Raw genomic sequence first — 23,498 nt, forward strand, 5'->3', positions numbered from 1 at the left:
CTCATTGAATTATTTTGGAATTTTTGTTAAAAATCAATAGACCATTACTGTGAGGATTTATTTCTGAATTTTCATTTCTATTGCCTTAATCTATATGTCTATTCTTATGTCAGCACTGCACTGTCTTGATTACAGTGGATTTGTAGTAAGTTTTAAAATCAGGAAGCATGAGTTCTTCAATTTAGTTCTTTTTCAAAAATGGGCCTTATTTTAAAGCAGGTTTTCTCAACCTCAGCAATACTGACCTTTTGGGCTAAATAATTATTTTGTGGTGGTGGCTGGGCTGGTTATTATACATGTTTAGCAGCATCCCTGCCCTCTCCCCACTTGATGTCAAAAGCAAAGTTATCTTCAAGATAACTACATGATCTCTAAATATTGTAAAATGTCTCCAGAGAGGCAAAATTACTGCTGGTTGAGGATCAATGTTTTAAGAGAACATAGAAAGTCCTTTGATACAGGTTTAGCTAATTAGGACTAGATGAGTGATGTCATAGTAGGTTAATAACATCACAATTAGTATGCAAAATCAACCCCCTATGAGCAATATGTTTCAAAAATTTAAAGGAATAAAGCCATTTCCTACAAGATTTTAACTTTCTATTACAGTATATTTTAGTCTTAAGATTAAAAATTAATAGTACCTGAAACTTTCAAACTTGTAAATTTTTATGGAGAAGGTTTTTAGCCTTTTTAAACATCAAATATGCTTAAAAATTCAAATTTAGACTACTAAGATACAGTGTAAGTGTCATTTAAATGTTCTGTTAGCAGACTTGGAACCATTTATTTAACTTTTCCTCACATAGGTGATATAATGGCTGTTCAAGGATAATCTTAAAAGAACATGTTAACAGAATCCCATTCTTTACAATTTTTTTATTAACTGCTAGAAGAGGCTGTAGTGTTTGCCCAGGTTGCATTTTCTAGCCAAGACTAAATTTTAAAATATGAGTTGTATAATTGCTTCCATAAAAGTGGAGGTAATTTAGAATACTTCGAGAGTTAGTTGGTTTGGGAGAGAATATGTTGGAATACTGACAAGAGTTGGAATGTTGAGAAGGGCCAAGAACAGAACATGAAGTGAAACTGATTTTTCAGAAACAGGGAGTTATAGGAACCATATCGGAAGGAGACATAAAGTAAGGAGTATTTCAAAGGAGAGGTGTGTGGGCAAAGTGGCCTAAAAATCCTGAACAGTGTGAGGAGATATTTAGATTTTATATACTATGTCACTGGTGACTTAGAAAGGGTCAGATTCCGTGGAAAAAGGAAACACAGGAGCTGGAGTTTAGGAGATGTAAGATTGAATTATGAGTTGGGTACACAGACATAACAAGTAAAGGCTACATTTATTTATTTATTTATTTTTATTTTTTTGAGACGGAGTCTCGCTCTGTCGCCCAGGCTGGAGTGCAGTGGCGCGATCTTGGCTCGCTGCAAGCTCTGCCTCCTGGGTTCACGCCATTCTCCCACCTCAGCCTCCCGAGTAGCTGGGACTACAGGCGCCCACCACCATGCCCGGCTAATTTTGTTTTAGTATTTTTAGTAGAGACAGGGTTTCACCATGTTAGCCAGGACGGTCTCGAGCTCCTGACCTCGTGATGCGCCCGCCTCGGCCTCCCAAAATGCTGGGATTACAGTCGTGAGCCACCGCGCCCAGCCCAGCAAAGGCTACCTTTTTAAGATGTATGGTAATAAAAAGGAGAAGCGGTAGTAGCTCGACATAAATAGAATTAAGTAAAAGTGTTATCAGAACAGAGTACTCTGGAGCATAAATGTAGCTTGAAAAAGCAGAGAAGGTATAGGGAAGAACCGATGGAATAAATTTTACAGAGGCAGAAGTGCTTGGAATCTGAGCACTGTGGGAGGATGAGCTAAGAGTAGGGAGAGAAGAATGGTGAAGGTGAAGATTGATGACGACTTTGACGACAGTGAGCAATCAATTTTAAGCACTTATTGTGCACAAGCCGAACATTATGTACCTTATTGCCACTAACTAGGTTCTATTATCTCCATTCTATAGATGATAAAATGTTAAGTAACTTGTCTGAGGTTGCACAGCTATTAAGTACAAGAGTTGGGATTTCAATCTATGTATACCTGACTTGGGAGCCTAAATTCCTAACCACTCGCCTCTGCTTTATCATCATAGTCTTTAACATCACAGCTATTGAACTCCTATGACTACATGCTTGCTGTCTCGCACAGAATAACCAAACAGTAGTCTCCACACTTCAGGCAATCTATCCTTTGTTCAACCCAGGTTCTCTTGCATTTGTAACCTTCTGACCTCCCCAGCAAGGTACCCATTTGCATTTGCACATCCCCACACTAACATGCAGTGAAATAGTCTCTTAGCCACTCTCTTCAGTACTCCTCAGAGAGGTGACAATCATAACTGTGACCCCATTGAGATAGTTTCTGACCACGCTCAAGATTATTTGCTGCAATTGAAGCAGTTAGTAGTTGCTTATTCTTTTCTTTTCCTTGTTTGCAGATACCTATGAAAATGGAAATTATTTTTTGGCTAACTTTATAGCAGCTCAGGTAAGACTAATTTACTACATTTTATAAATCTTTTCCCAGGTGTCTACAGATTAAACATTACAGTTAACTGTGTAAATGTAATATCCCACATCTTAATAGGAGGTTCTTCTTGCCTTTACTTTTATAATCCAGGTCTGTTGTCATTAAAATAAGGAAGAAACAATCCTTATTTTGGCAGTTTTCCAGTATACTATCTCCATGAAAAGAAACTTGGAATTCATACAATGCTGGGGAAAAAATGGGGCCTTAAATGTATAACATGTTTTCCAAAGATGAGAAATTTACTAGCTGATAAATTTTGAAAGAAAAATGCTATATAAGCTACTTATTATGCAATAATGCATAAAAGACGACCTCAAAACCTTAGTGGTATCTAACAATAAGCACTTACTTAGCTCATGAGCTTGCAGGGCTCAGAGGATCTGGGTCTGGTCTTGGCTGATCTTTGCTAGCTCACATACATCTCCAGTCAGTCTTGGGTCTATTGGGCTGTTTAGATAATCTTGGCTGTATTCACATATCTGGGGGGTCAGCTGACTCTCATACGATTTATCATGGCCTTGTGGGAAGGTCTAGGCACGGCTTCTTCATAATTATGGAAGAGGGCTAAAATAAAAATAAAAGTGGAGATCCCTTAGTTCTTTTTAATTTTTTTGTATCGAGTTGACTAATTTCCCATTACCAAAGCAAAATCACATGGTCAAGCCCAGAGACAGAGGAGGGACAGAATGCCTCAACCGGAGTGGGAGGGCATTGCAAAACTGCATGGAAAGGTGTATGGATTTGTAAGGGTTGAATATTTCATAACAGTGATGCAATCAATGCACCTTGCATGTTAAATGATCCCGTTGGTAATATACATAATTTTAATTAGAGTATGAGGAGGATCATTCTAGGTCAAACTGGATTCTGCTTCTCTATTTTTACCTAGTCACTTTAATGAAGAAGTAATATAGCACAAATCTATTTTTTTTCTATAACAGTGATTCACATATTTGAAGATGTCTCTCAGTTATTCCTTTTGTCTTCTTAGAATTATACATCACCAGGCTAACTTCATATTTCCTCTATTTCCTGCTTATAGTGGTTTCCAGGTCTGATCATTCTGTTTAGACTCCAGCTAACTTAGATTTCTTTTAAAACATCAGAACCGAGAGCATATTTTAGAGCTGTCTATCCAGTATGATAGCCACTAGCCACATGTGGCTATTGAGCACTTGAAATGTGACCAGCCTAATTTGAAATATTCAAAAGTTAGCTTAAAAAAATTCAAAAATGATTTGTGGGCTTCCTGGGCAAGATGGCCAAATAGGAACAGCTCTGGCCTGCAGCTCCCAGCGAGACCAATGCAGAAGGCAGGTGATTTCTGCATTTCCAACTGAGGTACCTGGTTCATCTCATTGGGACTGATTAGACAGTGGGTGCAGTCCACAGAGGGCGAGGAGAAGCAGGTTGTGGTGTCACCTCCCCCAGGAAGCACAAGGGGTCAGGGTACTCCCCCCGTAGCCAAAGGAAGCCATGAGGGACAGTGCTATCTGGCCCAGATACTATGCTTTTCCCATGGTCTTTGCAACCCACAGAGCAGGAGATTCCCTCAGGTGCCTACACCACCAGGACCCTGGGTTTCAAGCACAAAACTGGGTGGCCGTTTGGGCAGATACCAAACTAGCTTCAGGAGTTTTTTTTTTTCATACCCTAGTGGTGCCTGGAACACCAGTGAGACAGAATCATTCACTCCCCTGGAAAGCCAGGGAGCCGAGTGCCCTTGCTCAGCGGATCCCAACCCCACAGAGCCCAGCAAGCTAAGATCCACAGGCTTGAAATACTCGCTGCCAGCACAGCTGTCTGAAGTTGACGTGGGAAACTCGAGTTTGGTGGAGGGAGGGGCATCTGCCATTACTGAGGCTTGAGTAGGCGGTTTTCCCCTCACAGTGTAAACAAAGCCACCAGGAAGTTCGAACTGGGCAGAGCCCATCACAGCTCCACAAAGCCGCTGTAGCAAGACTGCCTTTCTAGATTCCTCCTGTCTGGGCAGGGCATCTCTGAAAAAAAGGCAGCAGCCCCAGTTAGGGGCTTGTAGATAAAACTCCCATCTCTCTGGGACAGACACCTGGGGGAAGGGGCTGCTGTGGATGCAGCTTCAGCAGACTTAAACCTTCCTGCCTGCCAGCTCTGAAGAGAGCAGTGGATCTCCCAGCACAGTGCTGGAGCTCTGCTAAGGGACAGACTGCCTCCTCAAGTGGGTCCCTGACCCACGTGCCTCCTGACAGGGAGATACCTCCCAGCAGGGGTCAACAGACACCTCATACAGGAGAGCTCCAGCTGGCATCTGGTGGGTGCCCCTCTGGGATGAAGCTTCCAGAGGAAGGAGCACGCAGCAATCTTAACTGTTCTGCAGTCTCCACTGGTGATACCCAGGCAAACATGGTCTGGAGTGGACCTCCAGCAAACTCCAGCAGACCTGCAGAAGAGGGGCCTGACTGTTAGAAGGAAAACTAACAAACAGAAAGCAATAGCATCAACATCAACAAAAAGGATGACCATGCAAAAAATCCATCCGAAGGTCACCAACAGCAAAGACCAAAGGTAGATAAATCCACGAAGATGAGGAAAACCCAGTGCAAAAAGCCTGAAGATTCCAAAAACCAGAATGCCCCTTCTCCTCCAAAGGATCACAACTCCTCGCCAGCAAGGGAACAAAACTGGAGAGAGAATGCATTTGATGAACTGACAGAAATAGGCTTCAGAAGGTGGGTAATAACAAACTCCTCCGAGCTAAAGGAGCACGTTCTAACCCAATGCAAGGAAGCTAAGAACCTTGATAAAAGGTTAGAGGAATTGCTAACTAGAATAACCAGTTTAGAGAGAACATAAATGACCTAATGGAGCTGAAAAATATAGCATGAGAACTTCGTGAAGCAAACACAAGTATCAATCACTGAATAGATCAAGCGAAAGAAAGGATATCAGAGATTGAACATCAACTTAATGAAATAAAGCGTGAAGACAAAATTAGAGAAAAAAGAATGAAAAGGAACAAACAAAGCCTTCAAGAAATATGGGACTATGTAAAAAGACCAAACCTACATTTGATTGGTGTAGCTGAAAGTGATGAGGAGAATGGAACCAAGTTGGAAAACACACTTCAAGGTATTATCCAGGAGAATTTTCCAACCTAGCAAGACAGGCCAACATTCAAATTCAGGAAATACAGAGAACACCACAAAAATATTCCTCGAGAAGAGCAACCCCATGACACATAATTGTCAGATTCACCAAGGTTGAAATGAAGGAAAAATGTTAAGGTCAGCCAGAGAGGAAGGTTGGGTTACCCACAAAGGGAAGCCCATCAGACTAACAGCAGATCTGTCTGCAGAAACCTCACAAGCCAGAAGAGAATGGGGGCCAATATTCAACATTCTTAAAGAAAAGAATTTTCAACCCAGAATTTCAAATCCAGCCAAACTAAGCTTCATAAGTGAAGGGGAAATAAAATCCTTTACAAGCAATCCATTTACAAGCAAATGCTAAGGGATTTGGTCACCACTAGGCCTGCCTTACAAGAGCTCCTGAAGGAAGCACTAAATATGGAAAAGGAAAAACCAATATCAGCCCCTGCAAAAATAAACCAAAATGTAAAGACCATTGACACTATGAAGAAACTGCATCAACTAATGGGCAAAATAACCAGCTAGCATCATAATGACAGGATCAAATTCACAAATAACAGTATTAACCTTAAACATAAATGGGCTAAATGCTCTGATTAAAAGGCACAGACTGGCAAATTGGATAAAGAGTCAAGACCCACTGGTGTGCTGTATTCAGAAGACCCATCTCACGTGCAAAGACACACATAGGCTCAAAATAAAGGGATGGAGGAAGATTTATCCATCAAATGGGAAGCAAAAAGAAAAAGCAGGGGTTGCAATTTTCATCTCTGATAAAACAGATTTTAAACCAACAAATATCAAAAAAGACAAAGAAGGCCATTACATAATGTTAAGAGCTAACTATCATAAATATATATGCACCCAATACAGAAGCACCCACATTCATAAGGCAAGTCCTTAGAGACCTACAAAGAGACTTAGACTCCCACACAATAATAGTGGGAGATTTTAACACCCACTGTCAATATTAGACAGATCAACAAGACAGAAAATTAGCAAGGATATTCAGGACTTGAACTCAGCTCTGGACCAAGCAGATGTAATAGACATCTACAGAACTCTCCACCCTAAATCAACAGAATATACATTCTTCTCAGCACCAATAGCACTTATTCAAAAATCAACCACATAATTGGAAGTAATACACTCCTCAGAAAATGAAGAAGAACAGAAATCCTAACAAAGAGTCTCTCAGACCGCAGTGCAATCAAATTAGAACTCAGGATTAAGAAACTCACTCAAAACCACACAACTACAGGGAAACTGAACAACCTGCTCCTGGATGGCTACTGAGTAAATAATGAAATTAAGGCAGAAATAAATAAGTTCTTTGAAACCAATGAAAACAAAGACACAACATACCAAAATCTCTGGGAGTTTTCAGAGGGAAATTTATAGCACTAAATGCCCACAGGAGAAAACAGGAAGGATCTAAAATCAACACCCTAACATCATAGTTAAAAGAGCTAGAGAAGCAAGGGCAAACAAGTTCAAAAGCTAGCAGAAGACAAAAAATAACTAAGATCAGAGCAGAACTGAAGGAGAGAGAGACACGAAATACCCTTCAAAAAAATCAGTGACTCCAGGAGCTGGTTTTTTGAAATGATTAACAGAATAGTTAGACCGCTAGCCAGACTAATAAAGAAAAAAAGAGAGAAGAATCAAATAGACACAATAAAAAATGGTAAAGAGGAGATCACTGCTGATCCCACAGAAATACAAACTACCATCAGAGAATATATAAACACCTCTATGCAAATAAACTAGAAAATCTAGAAGAAATTGATAAATTCCTGGACACATAGACCCTCTGAAGGTAAAACCAGGGAGAAGTTGAATCCCTGAGTAGACCAATAACAAGGTCTGAAATTGAGGCACTAAATTAAGAGCCTACCAACCAAAACAGCCCAGGACCAGACAGATTCACAGCCGAATTCTACCAGAAGTACAAAGAGGAACTGGTACCGTTCCTCCTGAAACTATTCCAAACAAGAGGGACTCCGCCCTAACTCATTTTATGAGGTCAGCATCATCCTGATACCAACACCTGGCAGAGACACAATAAAAAAAGAAAATTTCAGGCCAGTATCCCTGATGAACATCAATGCAAAAGTCCTCCATAAAATACTGGCAAACCGAATCCAGCAGCACATCAAAAAGCCATGATTAAGTTGGCTTCATCCTTGGGATGCAAGGCTGGTTCAACATATGCAAGTCAATAATTGCAATCCATCACATAAACAGAACCAATGACAAAAACCACATAATTATCTCAATAGATTCAGAAAAGGCCTTTGATAAAATTCAACACCCTTTCATGCTAAAAACACTCAATAAACTAGGTATTGATGGAACAAATCTAAAAATAATATGAGCTATTTATGACAAACCCACAGCTAATATCGTATTGAATAGGAAAAAGCTGGAAGCTTTCCCTTTGAAAACCAGCACAAGACAAGGATGCCCTCTCTCACCACTCCTATTCAGCATAGTATTGGAAGTTCTGGCCAGGGCAATCAGGCAAGAGAAAGGAATAAAGCTTATTCAAATAGGAAGAGAGGAAGCCAAATTATCTCTATTTGCAGATGATGTGATTGTATATTTAGAAAACCCCACTGTCTCAGCCAAAAATCTCATTAAGGTGATAAGCAACTTCAGCAAAGTCTCAGGATACAAAATCGATGTGCAAAAATCACAAGCATTTCGATACACCAATAATAGCCAAATCATGAGCAAACTCCCACTCACAATTGCTACAAAGAGAAGAAGATACCTAGGAATACAACTTACAAGGGATGTGAAGGACCTCTTCAAGGAGAACTACAAACCACTACTCAAGGATATAAGAGAGGACACAAGCAAATGGAAAAACATTCCATGCTCATGGATAGGAAGAATCAGTATCGTGAAAATGGTCATACTTCCCAATGCAAATCAAAACCACAATGAGATATCATCTCACGCCAGTTAGAATGGCCATTATCAAAAAGTCAGGAAACAGCAGATGCTGGAGAGGATGTGGAGAAATTGGAATGCTTTTACACTGTCAGTGGGAGTGTAAATTAGTTCAACCATTGTGGAAGACAGTGTGGTGATTCCTCAAGGATCTAGAACCAGAAATACCATTTGGCCCAGCAATCCCATTACTGGGTATATACCCAAAGGGTTATAAATCATTCTACTATAAAGAAACAGGCACACGTCTGTTTATTGCAGCACTGTTCACAATAGCAAAGACTTAGAACCAACCCAAATGCCCATCAGTGTTAGACCGGATAAAGAAAATGTGGCACATATATACCATGGAATAGTATGCAGCCATAAAAAAGAATGAGTTTATGTCCTTTTCAGGCTCATGGATGAAGCTGGAAACCATCACACTCAGCAAACTAACACAGGAACAGAAAACCAAACACCGCATGTTGTCACTCATATGTGGGAGTTGAATAATGAGAACATATGGGCACAGGGAGGGGAACTTCACACACCGGGGCCTGTTGGGGGTGGAGGGCAAGGAGACAGATAGCATTAGGAGAAATGTAGATAGCATCTACATCCCTAATGTAGATGACGGGTTGATGGGTTGATGGATGCAGCAAACCACCATGGCACATGTATATCTATGTAACAAACCTGCATGTTCTGCACATGTATCCCAGAACTTAAAGTATAAAAAAAAAAAAAAAAAAATTTGGCTAAGCGTGGTGGCTCATGCCTGTAATGCCAGCACTTTGGGAGGCCAAGGCAGGTGGATCACCTGAGGTCGGGAGATTGAGACCAGCCTGACCAACATGGAGAAAACCCTGTCTCTACTCAAAATCCAAAAATTAGGCGTGGTGGAGCATGCCTGTAATCCCCACTACTTGGGAGGCTGAGGCGGGAGAATCACTTGAACCTGGGAGGCGGAGGTTGCGGTGAGCCGAGATCGCGCCATTGCACTCCAGCCTGGGTAGCAAGAGCGAAACTCTGTCTCAAAAAACAAAAAAAACCTCATGAATAATTTTATATTGAGAAATGTTGTAATAATAACATTTTGGCTATATCATGTAAATAAAATATATTTTGAAATTAATGTACCCTTTTTCTTTTCACTTTTTAAAAAAATGTGACTACTAGAAAATATTCAATTACATATATAGTTTCCCTTATATTTCTATAAGATGGCATAGACTTCCATGTTGCCTACTACCTCTTTTTAGCTAGAGTCTATATTTTTTCTGCTGTTATTACATTGTGTTATTTTTTAACACATGTATCAGATGTTTGGCACATATAAATCTCATGGTCAGCTAAGACCTTCAAATTATTCTCATAGACATGATTATCAGGTCATATTGTTCCATCCTGCATTTGGCCTCTCTGAAACTAACTGCCAGACTTTGTATACTAATTAAATTTGTGTATTCTCTGCCCTTAAGAGTAGTTGGGTTGAAGACTCTACATATTTTTTCCTCTCAAATATTATTTTAATGAATATTATTTTAATGATCTGGAAGTCCTGAATTTTAGTTCTATTTCTACTGCTATTATTCAAATTAGGAGAGACACTCTGTTTAATCTGTGTTTTTTAAAAAATTGTAAAACATGAAATTGCCCTTTAATAACATCTAACTTCAAAATTCCATTTTTCTGATAAATGAATTCTTATTTCTGTGATGTTTGATAGATTATTTCCTTAAGAATAAGGGGCCTGAAATGAAAGAAAGCTCCCAACTTTCCCTAGGGGATAACTATTATCAACGGTTTCCTGGTTGGTAAACCAGCTTGTGGGGGTGGGAGATGATTTGTAACATTTGCTAATTTCTGTAGTGTAGCTTCTCCCACCATCTTAACCAATTTCAAGCATCAGCTGGCTTGCAGAATTCTAGGAAATTTAAAAATCAACTCTCTCAAATCAGTAAGAAGTAGCTTTAGTACACCCATTTATTTTGAGCTATATATTTTTTCCTTGATTCTGCCTGCCCAGTAGCAAAAGTCTTGTTCATCCTTCATGATGCCAATTGAACATGTTTCTTTTTTCTCTTCCTACTGCAGCCATCATAATTGAGAAATGCATAGCTTCCCTCTGCTACAACTATCTCCTTGATTATTGCATGTAATCTTCAAAATCTTTCCTTACATACCTAACTGGCCTCACATCTCTGTTTGCTCAGCACCAGCTATGGTTGTCCTTGCCCTCCTCCATGAATGTGGCTTTGTTCAATGTGTCCCTGTACCCCTATTTCCTGTCGCATAATAAATCCTTCCCATACTTCCAGGAGTTCCGAAGTTACATGTCCTTCCTAAGTTCTCTCTTGACCCTCTTCCTCCCATGTAATTTTTCCTTTCTCTTCACATCCATGAAAAATATCCACTATGATTTTCATTTGGGCCTTCATCATGTGCCACCTCATAATTTATGTCATATTATTTTAACCCTTGTATTGATACTTAAACAATTCATGATTTGGTTAACTTCCTGTTTCTTGCACACTGTCCTCAGTCTAGGGACTGTTTGCCACACTTCTTTGTTCACTCTAAATTAACTTACGCAGTACTATGTACAGGGGCACCTTGCACTTCCAACTTTACCTATGTTATCTAGCCTTGTCGCTTTGGACTACTCACTTCATTTTCCAGAGCCTCAGTTTCCTTATCTCTAAGATAGCAATAATGATATTTTCTTTTCAAAATGATTATAAGTATACTTATGATATAGGGAAAATAACTTTCATAATGCTGGTACAATAAATTTATTTTTGGCATTACCCAATGTATTATAGCAGGTACTCAGGAAGTATGTCTTCATGAAGTGTGTGGAGAGTAGAATTATAGTAACCAGAGGCTGGGAAGGGGTGGGGGCCATAAAGAGAGGTTGGTTAGTGGGAACAAAGAGACAGTTAAATAGCAGGAGTGAGTTCTTGTGTTTGCTAACATACTAGGGTGATGATAGTTAACAACAATTTATTGTATATTTCAAAATAGCTAGAAGAGAATATTTGAAATGTTTCCAACGCGAAGAAATGATGAATGTGGCTTGGTGTGGTGGCTCACACCTGTAATCCCATCACTTTGGGAGGCCGAGGCAGGAGGATCACGTGGTCAGGGATTTGAGACCAGCCTGGCCAACATAGTGAAACCCCGTCTCTATTAAAAATACAAAAATTAGCCAGGTATGGTGGCACACACCTATAGTCTCAGCTGCTTAGGAGGCTGAGGCAGGAGAATCACTTGAACCCAGGAGGCGGAGGTTGCAGTGAGCCCAGACCACGCCATTGCACTCCAGCCTGGGTGACAGAGTGAGACTCCATCTCAAAACAAACAAACAAACAAACAAATGTTGACTATTTGAGGTCATGGATATCCTAAATACCCTGACTTGATCACTACACATTGTATACATGTATCAAAATATCACATGTTCTCCATAAATATGTATAATTATTATGTATCAATAAAAATTTAAATACATAAATAGAAATAGCAAACTGATATAACAAAAGTAAATTTAGGTTTGTTAATATTTTAATGTGGACCATAGTCTATCAACAATATGTTATGTATTCTTTTCTCTTTATAAATTCTTTATAGAACATCCTGCAAATCCAGACCATACACAAAAAGTATTTGAGTGACTCGAATCCACTAAAAATTGGGTATATTAGAATCTGGGGTGTGAATACCTATGTGACACAAGTCAGTTTCACCTATGACAACCGGCAATTTATGGAGACAAATTTCAAGAGTGAACCTTATAATCAGGTAGGTCTGAAAGGAATATTAGCATATCACAAGTAAATTTTATCATTCTGCAAAATTATCACCAATAATTTTGCTAACAATTAAAATTATCATTGTTACATTTTAATGTATTAGATGGTTATAAATATGTGCAATAGATATGTTCCTGAAAAGTTGCAAATGTTGAATCATATTGTAAAATGTGCAACATTAATGGTCTTTCCAGTATAGCCTAGGGGTCAGTGATCACTGGCCTGATGAGATCCTCTCCATGTATTTACCAAAGAGACTGTGCTATGTTTTGATAGGTTAGTCTTCCACATTAGCAAAATAAAACTTATTTCTGCTGCAGAGGCTAAAACAAAGAAAAGGGTGATTCCCTAAAGCTGTTGAAGGTTGCCCCCATGCTTTCTGCAGTTATTCATGTCCCTGGTCAAATTGATGGATCTTATAGGTAGACGAAAATTGGCAGTAAACTGTGGTAATCATCAAATGAATACATCCCACCTGTGGTATAAAATAAAAGGTTGATAAAACAGGGGAACATAAACAGCAGGCCCTACTAGAGGATTCTAGAACCAACTAAACCAGAATTTTGGAAGATGAAATACCAATAGTTACCAAAGGCAACCACAAAGAAAAAAGTATCTCACTTTTAGAACATAAGACATCATAAATACGGAACCAGCAACCCATAAGGGATGGTTTAGAAAAGTGAAAATGGACAACCATAGTTCTTGTTTTCTAAAAGGTGTAATGAGTGCCCTGATGGTATTTGGACTTTGGAAAATGGCCCCTCTGAGCACTCAAATAGATCTTCTCCTTCTAGGCTCTTCTGGGTATTTACCTTAAAGCATTTTACCTGGACTATTGAGTTCAAAACCACTCTTTGCAAGTAATTGCTTCTAGTTAAGATTGTGCAGAAAATCCTTGAATACCTTCTTTTTAAAAACTCTGTGGCATATCTGATGCCTATTATGTGCCAGACACCATACTGTTTGAAATGAGGAAAACATGAAACCAACCTGCTGTCAAGAGGACTAAAACCCAATGGCAAAGCAAAGAGATTTTAATAAATGTTGGTTTTAATCACAGCTACAAATATTTGTAAACAATAAGGTTCTGACTAAATGAAGTGAAAAGAAAAGATTTCCAGCATAGGGATTATGCACACAGAGCATCTCTCTGTATTTATCTGACCAAAATCAACATGACCTAACCCAAAAAGGAATGTTTATATCCTATTACTGGAAAGGAATGAATCCATCATTTTTTTGTTAAATTGTAATTTAAGAGGTGAGCTACATGTGAGGTTTAAGAAGTTCTAAAATACCCATTTATATCTCTTCTTTTCTGGCAGATACTAACTATTCAATTGACTAACAAGACTATCAACCTGGAAAAGTTAACTGAGGTTACTTGGATTGATGGTGGTCCTGTACTTCCTACTCCAACTAAGACAAGTACCATCCCAATGAGTTCTCATCCTTCTCCATCTACTACCAATGCCACCAGTTCTGAGACAATCACCAGTTCTGCCAGTGCAAATACTACCACTGGCACTACTGCTACTGTTCCTATCACAACCACATCTTTCCCAAGTACTACTAGTGTTACAACTAATACTACTGTTCCTGATACAACTTCTCCTTTCCCTACAAGTACTACTAATGCTAGCACTAATGCTACTGTTCCTATCACAACCACACCTTTCCCAACAAGTACTATTGGTGTTACAACTAATGCTACTGTTCCCGATACAACTGCTCCTTTCCCAACAAATACTACTACTGCTAGCACTAATGCTACTGTTCCTATCACAACCACATGTTTTGCAACAAGTACTATTGGTGTTACAACTAATGCTACTGTTCCCGATACAACTGCCCCTTTCCCAACAAATACTACTACTGCTAGCCCTAATGCTACTATTCCTATCACAACCACACCTTTTGCAACAAGTACTATTGGTGTTACAACTAGTACTACTGTTCCTGATACAACTGCTTATTTCCCTACAAGTACTACTAGTGCTAGCACTAATGCTACCCCTGTTCCTATCACAACCACACTTTTTGCAACAAGTACTATTGGTGTTACAACCGGTACTACTGTTCCTGATACAACTGCTCCTTTCCCTACAAGTACTACTGGTGCTAGCACTAGTGCTACTGTTCCTATTACAACCACACCTTCCCCTACAAATACTGCTGATGCTAACACTAGTAATACTGTTCCTAATACCACTATGCCTTCTTCTACAAGTAGTACTACTGTGAGTACTCTTGCTACCATTCCCATTTCAGTGACTCCTTCTCTGACAAGTACTGCTGATGCCACCATTAGTACTACTGTACTTATTGCCACTACTTCTTCTCTAACAGGTACTACTGATGTTAGCACTAGTACTACTATTAATAATATAAGTACTCCTGTTCAAACAAATACTACTAATGCTAGCACTAGTACTAATGTTGCTAATATAACTGCTACCTCTCATACAGGTACTGATGATACTGTTCCTAATAATACTGTTCCAGTTACAGCTATTCCTTCTTTTGCAAATACTGGTGTTGACACTACTAGCAACAGTTTTTCCATTATGACCACTTCTTTCTCTGAAAGTACTAATGCTATGAACACTGCTGTTATTATGGCAACTACTTCTCCTACAAGTACTGATGTTGCTAGCACTAATAATGATGCTTCTATGACAAATTTTCTTTTAGCTACGATGTCTTCTGGTAATGCAACTAGTAATAATATTTCCATAACAACTACTTCTTTTGGTAATAGTGTTCCTTTTGTGACTACTCCTTCTCCAAGTACTGATGCTACTACTACAAGTAATAATACTAATCCTGGCATGACTACTTATTACCAGACTTCTCCTACCATTCCTACCCATACTCTTACTTCTATTCCTAGCTCTATTACTTCTATTTTGAGCATGTTTCCAACAAGTAATACATTCACTACTGATAAAATTACTAATTTTACTACCCCTACAAATGCAAACACCATTATTTTCAACACTCTTGATACAAAAAGTACCATGGTAATAGATGCTACGGTCACTACTACCAGCACCAAAGATAATACCATGAGTCCAGATACAACAGTTACTTCCATAGACAAATTCACCACACACATCACACAGTTCGCTACTCCCCATTCTGCTACTACTACAACACTGGCCTTAAGCCACACCTCATTAGCTCCTACAAATCTTTCTAATCTAGGCACCATGGATATTACTGATGCAGATAACTCCAGCAGTGTTACAGGTAACACGACACACATTTCTGTTTCAAATCTCACAACAGCCTCAGTCACAATAACAGCCACTGGTCTAGATTCACAAACTCCCCATATGGTAACAAATTCTGTGGCTACTTATTTACCTATTACTGCAACTAGTGCTACCACAGATACTACAAATATTACAAAATATGCTTTAAATACTACCACTCCTGATAGTACAGTACATACCTCTGCTACTGCACCTACTTATATTGCAAATGCCATAAATGCTACTCAAGTTCCATGATTACTACTCAAGGCAGGATAATTACCTCAGATAATGCCTACAAACAACTATTACAGATATAGAAAATCAGTTATGAGACACTCTATCTTATGCTACTTAAGTTTTCACGGATATTAGTACTCTAGCCATAAAAGACACAGCTACTCCAAACACTCTCGTCATTGCAGACATGTTTAGGAAAGTTTACAAACCTTATAGGTTTCACCAAAGAAGCTGTGGGTACTTATTTTGCAACCATAGTATGTGCTCTTATTCTTGTAAATTATAGTTATTACTCCTATAACCTCATCAGTTAAACTACAGATGTTTTATATATCCTATATATCCTTGCTACAGATTTCACAGGTAATTTTGGTATCTCAGGTAACACCACATTAGGCTCTGTAAATACTATTGCCTTAGATTTAGTTACTGAAATAGCCCAACTTGTTTCTTGGGTCACATGACGTACCATAACTGAGAGTACTGGTGATACCCCCAGCACTCAAATGGTTTCTATACCAACAGTTATTGATATTACAGGAGAGTATGTAATTAGTAATGCTAAAAAAATGCACTTTATTATCCTATGGACTTTTCCAAATGCCATAGCTACCAATAGAGTCATTTGCATTACACATACTAATAGTATTATTTCTTCTGAAGAGATCCTAGCTGTAGCTACAGATATGGAACATTCTACCATTGAAGATCTTGTATAACCTTACTTCAGCCACTGAAATAATTTAAATTATAAATATTACATGTGGGTTTGACTATCATAGAAAATAAAATGATTATAGATCCTAAAAACATAAATTCCTGAACTTTGCAACCATTATTTCATAGGTACTACTAATACTCTTACTACAGATTTTATAAGTACTTCCACTTATAGACAGCAGAGCATTCTCAGAAAATTAGAATTAATCTAAATTATGAGATAGTCTTAAAGCCTCACTGTTACCACCAATGACTGGCTCTGACTCTAGTATAAATCAGAAATTATCCAGACAGAGGTGAGAATGTAAATATACAGTATGAGGAAGACAGCCTTCACATTGGCATCACAGTTCATAATCTTATTTGTATTTTCTTCTATTAATACAAGCTTTTCCCTTATAATTTCACTGTTCAGCCTCCCCTTCATTGTGTTAGGGTTTTCAGTCTATTCCTGGTTTTTCATATCCAAATTCATCATCCATCCTTGATCCATTGTTTTCTTAGATCACTCAAACCTCCATGAGTAGGCCCATGGTCATTACCAAATCTGGTCATTTGGGTACTATTGTAGGTTTAACCCTAGGGCAATATTCTCGAAGTTTAGTTCAGGGATCCATGGGGTTCCCCAAGACTTTCTGGGGCACACAACTTCTTCAAATCTACTTTCATAATGATGCTAAGTTATTTGTTTTTTCAGTCTCATTGTCTCATTAGTATATAGTGGCACTGTCCAGATGCTCTATACTGTATTGTGTCATAAAAGATGAATATAGAAAAAGAAAAAAGAATCTAGCTGTATTCTATTAAGCTAGACATTAAACAGATTTACAAAATGTAAAATAATGCCATTCTTCTTACTAAATTTTTTTTGCTTTGGGAAATACAGTTATTTTTCATTAAAAACATATTTATGTTATCACAAAGTGAATATGTTATTTTTTATGAATGAAAAATAAATATTTAAAAAATATTTTACAAATGACTCAATTTTGATTTCTAATCCAGTAAATATTAGCAGATATAACCCACATAAATAAAGCACAGTGCCCTCACCAATTTTGAATGTAAAGGGGTTCTGAGACTAAAGAGTTTGAGAACAACTTCCTTTAAGTGGGCAGAAACATCGTATTTCCACTCTCATGTCCTGGTCAAGTATATTATCAACTTCCCCAGCATGTAGGTACTCCAGCATCTGTGGCTTACTCAACATGAATATCTTTCCACTGTCTACAAACACATCTACCCAGCTTTTTGATCTGTCAGCCCAGCTGTACTATTGTCCAGACAATTTGATGGTACTCCAGATGAGGGGCACAGATTCATCAGTCAGCAACATTTGCTTTTGGAATCTGCCCACAAGCTACAGTCCTCTGAACAAAGTTGATAGACCTTATTCTTGTGTATACATGACTCTTGACCTTCCAACTCAAAACAAAACTCAAAATTCTATGGGCTTGGTCAGACTCCCTCGCTTGTATCTTTACTGAGGGAGACTTAGTGCATTTGTCTTCTTGGCACCACAAACTCTGATACAGGACAAAGTGCTCTGTGTGATAGGGCACCATGAGATTCTGCTGCCAGGCCACCATACATTGCTCATTCACTGACCAACAACTTCATTAAAGCAGCTGGGATTTGGAAAACTGAAGATGAATCTGCTTGAACAAGCATAGTTCTGAAGCCACCAAAGTCCAACCTCTTAAGTACGTAAATGGAACATAATTGAAAGCATGGAATTTTGAAAAGGTAAGAAATACTTTGAATGTACAAAAGTCTTGACTTTGGTCAGATGTTTGAACAGACTTGAGAATTGAAACTCAGGAGTTAATGCACAAGTAGTGGTCCTGGAACCAGGTTCAGAAAACATGAGGGCAATGTTGACATGCTAATTCTACCATTGACAACACTAGCAAAACCTGTGCATGGACTCTGATTTATAAGGTCTAGAGAAACTTCTAAGCTCCATAATGACTCGCCCCGCTGGGTCACCCACATATGTGATATTAATTCTGCACTAATGATTATAACTCATGTTCTAAGTATAAAGAAATTTACTTTTCTACACTTCTGGTACTTGACACATTCCTACCTTTACCATTACCATGGACATCATTATTTTTACACCTAAAATTTCTAGTTATTAATTTAAACTTCAGTTTCTAGTATTCCAAGCATCGCTATGTAAACACTATTCATGTTGACTATTTAAGAGATGTCACACATACTGCATGATTAATTTTCCAGTGAGGAATATAGATGACAGATGTTTTGGATTAACAGGAAACTCACTGGGAGTCTAAAGGTATTTAGGAATACTTCAAGGAGTAAGGGAAGCTGAGAGGTACCCTGTAGCACAAAAAAGAGTCAAGAAAAGCCTTTCAGGTGGGGAATGCACTGGACAAAGAGACTGACTTTACATGGTGTGATTAGGAGATATAAAATAGTCCACTCTTTTCTACAGCAGGAGCATTGTGAGAAGAGAAAAGATTTAAAGTTTATCAAGTTCCATCACCAAACTTCAGTGTATATGAGATTAGACATTCAAATGAGGGTTGAAAGAGCGTTCATGCCAGTAAAGGAACTTACAGGGCTAGAGAATGCTTTGGTTTCCACATCCCCTTCCCCATGGGAGAGTGGAGTGGTGCTCTGTGTGAAGGGCACTGCAGAAGAAGTGCTCGATGGAGATTAAGAGTGCCTGTGAGGAGCTGGGACTGGCATCTCACTCCCAGCTGGACACTCGCTGAACTGAGAAACTCTTGCCTCTCTTCCCCGTCAGATGATACAGTGGAGCATGGAGCATGGGCAAGGTTTTCAGAAACCTCATCATGCATCTCCCAGAGTGTGGAAGCCAATGATATCACAAAGAATGGCGCTAGAGTCTTGCCCAGAGAATTCCAAAAGTGGCAGAGATTGGAGACCCTGCAGTAGTGGATGCAGAGCCGGGGAAGTAGTGGTGCATCCTGGACTCAACAGTGTTCAATGGACAAGGAAGCTGAAGCTCCTCAGGTGGGTGTGGGGAGATGGCTGGGCTAGGGCTGTCATGAAGCAATCTGTCCAGTGGAGAAGGGACTCTAGTGATGAGAGGTCGTGGATGGACTTCCAAGAGTGGAAACTAAGTTTGTAGTGGGGAGAGGTCAAAATAGGTCATGCAGATTGCATCTCACCTCATGTTAGATGCTGCACAAGGGGCCTCTGAAAAACTCACTAATGTGCCCACGGGAAGAAATCAGCACTGGGGTCCTCACACTGAGGGTACCTGCGGATGCCTTGCCATAGCATCCATCACATGGGAACCTTTGTCTTTTCCTTTAATTTCCATCTGGCTGTGAAGGATACCCAGAAACAGTCAAGGAAGAGGAGAAGGAGAATATGGAAGTGTAAAAGCATAGACCATAATCCCCTTCCTCACTGCTGGAGGTGGTCTCTGCGGAAGGAGAAAACTTGACACGGATGTGAAAATGACATACCGATTTAGATGATACAAATTATTGAAAACTTCCAAATGACCAGAAAGTGATGAGGTCTGTTGACCGGGTAAGAAAAGAATTTCAACTCAGCATTGAGGAAGAGGGGCTAAGATTAAGAAAAAATGAAAAGCTTGAGAATGCTGAAAAGACACACACCGCCTCATTTCACATTGCTCTTACCTGTTAGAATGATGGGTGAACATTCATCCTTAACATTGTAATGCTTTATAAATCACTTATTCCAAGGAAAAGTGGAGAATGGCTTGGAGTACAAAAGTTAGATCTGGGCCGCAAAGGTTTTCTCACCTTAGCCAATCTCTGATGGCTTCAGAGAAGGTGGCTTTGGAAATTTTTTACTATGTAATTGAGAAAAGTTTGGCTCAAGAGAAGAAGTAAAGGGGTCTGTGCAACCTATGGGTCTTGTTACTTAAAAACAACTTCTTATATTTGCACAATCATCCATAGTTTGCAAAGGGCCTCACATAAATGTTTTATTTTGTTCCACTCCTGCTGTGAGGCAGAGAGGGAAGGAATCTTTACACTTTTTTTCTCAGAGGCAGAAAGGAAGACTTAGAAAGGTTAAATGACTTCTTCAAGAACACAGAGTCTTAAAACATAGTAGAGCTTGGCCTTCTGATTCACTTCCTATTACCCGTCTGCTTCAGGGTCCCATCTCCTGAGGAAAGTCCATCTTTGCCATGATGTGATGAACTAAAATAAACTAAACAAAAACCCACTTCTAGAACCAAATAAGTCTTGTAAAAGAGTCCTGATATTATTCCTATCTATTTACGTGACCTGGATCAACTTGCCTGAATTATCTGAGCCTTATTTAATTCCTTCATTGGTAAAATGGAAGGATTGAGAGAGTGCCTAGGAAAATACCTAGTATAGCAAGAACCCATAATTTGGTATTCTTTTTGGCATATCAAAACATCTTGTAACCTTGAATATATACAATTTTCATTTGTCAATTATACCTCAATAAAGCTGGAAGAAAAAAAAAGAACTGACCACTCTATTCCTTACTGCTAATACACCAAGATGATACGTCTGGCTTCCTAGGTCCTCTCTCCCAAATTCTTCCCTTTTTGATAATAATTTTAAAATGAACAATAAATAGATAAGTTGTGTTGAGGTTGCCAATGTGTTAGAAACAGTGAGTGGAACTTACGAAAAGGAACCCCTTATGAAAGTTGTAAGATTCAAAATGGAGTCACTTGTGCCAAACCCTGGCAAAATAGAGTTGGGGAAGGTCCTGAAGAGAGGGCTGTCACGCGATTTGTCTGATAACAGGAACTATCACAGGACATTTTTCCAAACTGCAGCTTTTTACATGAGTCACACCAAGACAGCTAGCTGCCTACACAAGAATACTTGCCTGACACACTGTCTCACAAACCTAATCCCTGCAAGGGAGCTACAGTAACTTCCAGATTACAAATCCCACCTAGCAACTACAGACTGTTGCCGATCAGAACTCGCCAGCTCTTGTAAGACACTGCTAGTGCCAATGAACTTTCTTTCAAAACGACTTGCATAACCTTCTCTTTCCCCAATAAAACTCTAATGTTTTCCTTTGTTCTCTGGATATAGCAGAGGCCACCCTGTTGTGCCTGTATCCCAAATTGCAGTTCTGTTTTCACATTTTAATTCCAAATAAAAGTTCTGTGCTTTGGGAACATCTCTACATTTTTTCTTGGAAGTTGACACCCTTTAACTCTGCCTTTGCTTTCCTTCTTACCCTCTTTTGCTGGGTGGAAATGTGGAGTCAGACAGTAGCAATAGTGAGTTGGCTCTAGATGCCCACAACACCTTGGAGGGGGAGCCGGAGAGCAGCTCTGCATGCAGAAAGTAGGTGTGGGTGGAGTAGCTCTGTCATGTGCCTCCACACAGGAGTGAAGCTTGACATGGAACATGGTCACCATATGCCATTTGCGCCTCCCTCTAATTCAATGACTTCTCAAAAAATACCACCATTTAAATATATTTATTATTCATTTTTAAATTTCCTTTTACTTAAATTACTAATGCATTGGCAGTTTTTGTAGATGAAGATTCTTATTTATTGACTGTCTACAAAAACAAAATTGTAATCTTTCTTAATAAAAGGAAAACCCAAATTTTTGAGGGTGAGCTATGCAAAGAGCCTCTTCAGGGTGCATGTGTTTGGACATAGAGGTCACAATAGAGGGAGAATTGACAGACCTTGTGGTCCTAAATCTTCCCCTGGGAGGTTAATTGCTCCTTAGTGGTCACTTACTGATAAATGGCACCTCCATATGCTGACATCAGGCAGAAGTGGAGTGCTGATGCAGGACAGGCAAGCCCCCAAATTGGGGCTCAGCCAGACAGGGTTCTTGGCTTTCCCCAGGAAAGAATTCAAGGGCAAGTAGGTGGTGCTAAACAGAAACTTTTACTGAAGTGGCAGTGCATAGCAGCAGCAGAGGCAGTGCTTCCTGTGGAACAGGGCTATGCTGTAGGCAGTGCACCCAGAGTAGCAGCTCAGAGGCAGTTATGCAGCCTCATTAATACCTACTTTTAATCACATGTAAATTAAGGAGCAGGTTATTCAGAAATTTCTAGAAAAGGGGTGGTAACTTCCAGGTCGTTGTCATGGAAAGGGTTGTAACTTCTGGCTGTTACCATGGCAATGGTAAACTGGGAAGAGGTCGAGTGACATGGCATTGGTGGACGTGTCTCAGGGAGAGATGCTTTTGCCTCTTCACTATTTCAGCTAGTCTTCAAACTGGTCTGGAGTTCAAGCCTTACCTCAGTGCTGCTTTCAATACTCTGTCCAATACAGATTGTTATCTTTCTCTTATTTTAGAGTGCAGTTGAGATAAGGTGGAACCACTGAATGTTTTAGGAAAGCATACTAGATAGGAAACAAGAGTATAAGAATTATGATAATTTTCTCTGTAAGGTAAGAATCCATCCTTTCTTCCTGAGTTCTCAGAGAAAGGATGTCTGAGCTATGTCTGCCTGTGAATTAGTCAATTTTTCTCTTTCTTAGGTCCTAACTTTCTTCTTCCTTTCCAGAGGGGAGTCCCAACAAGATGACAATTAGTTATTTGAATAAAAGGGCAGTTTCTTAAATCTACTAAAGATTTAATCTACTAAATTTAATCTACTAAAGACCCTGTGCTAAACATTTTAATTCTATAGGCATGTGAAATGACAGAAAAACAAAACTGTTGTTCAGAGAGTTAAGCAACTGGTCTGATACTGTTTATCAGGTTAAGCGTTGGAGAAACGATTACAATGAGATCTGCCTGCCTGTAAATAGCATTATAATTTCAAACTTCCCCTGAGGAAGAACCCTTGGGGTTCCTA

At 39.2% G+C, this 23,498-nt stretch overlaps 1 protein-coding gene across 1 annotated transcript in view; it reads left to right on the forward strand.

Moving 5' to 3' along the window:
• The window catches only part of MGAM2 (maltase-glucoamylase 2 (putative)), a 113,709-nt gene extending 96,256 nt beyond the window's left edge, over window positions 1-17,453 (forward strand). Inside the window, exons 46-48 of the mRNA XM_008964816.4 lie at window positions 2,501-2,550; window positions 12,294-12,464; window positions 13,804-17,453. Of these exons, the coding sequence (XP_008963064.3) occupies window positions 2,501-2,550; window positions 12,294-12,464; window positions 13,804-15,993 (2,411 nt within the window). The 3' untranslated portion in view covers window positions 15,994-17,453. The remainder of the gene's footprint in view (window positions 1-2,500; window positions 2,551-12,293; window positions 12,465-13,803) is intronic.
• The last annotated feature ends 6,045 nt before the right edge of the window (window positions 17,454-23,498 follow it).

The sequence above is a fragment of the Pan paniscus genome, chromosome 6 (assembly GCF_029289425.2).
Source record: "Pan paniscus chromosome 6, NHGRI_mPanPan1-v2.0_pri, whole genome shotgun sequence".
NCBI lineage: Eukaryota > Metazoa > Chordata > Mammalia > Primates > Hominidae > Pan > Pan paniscus.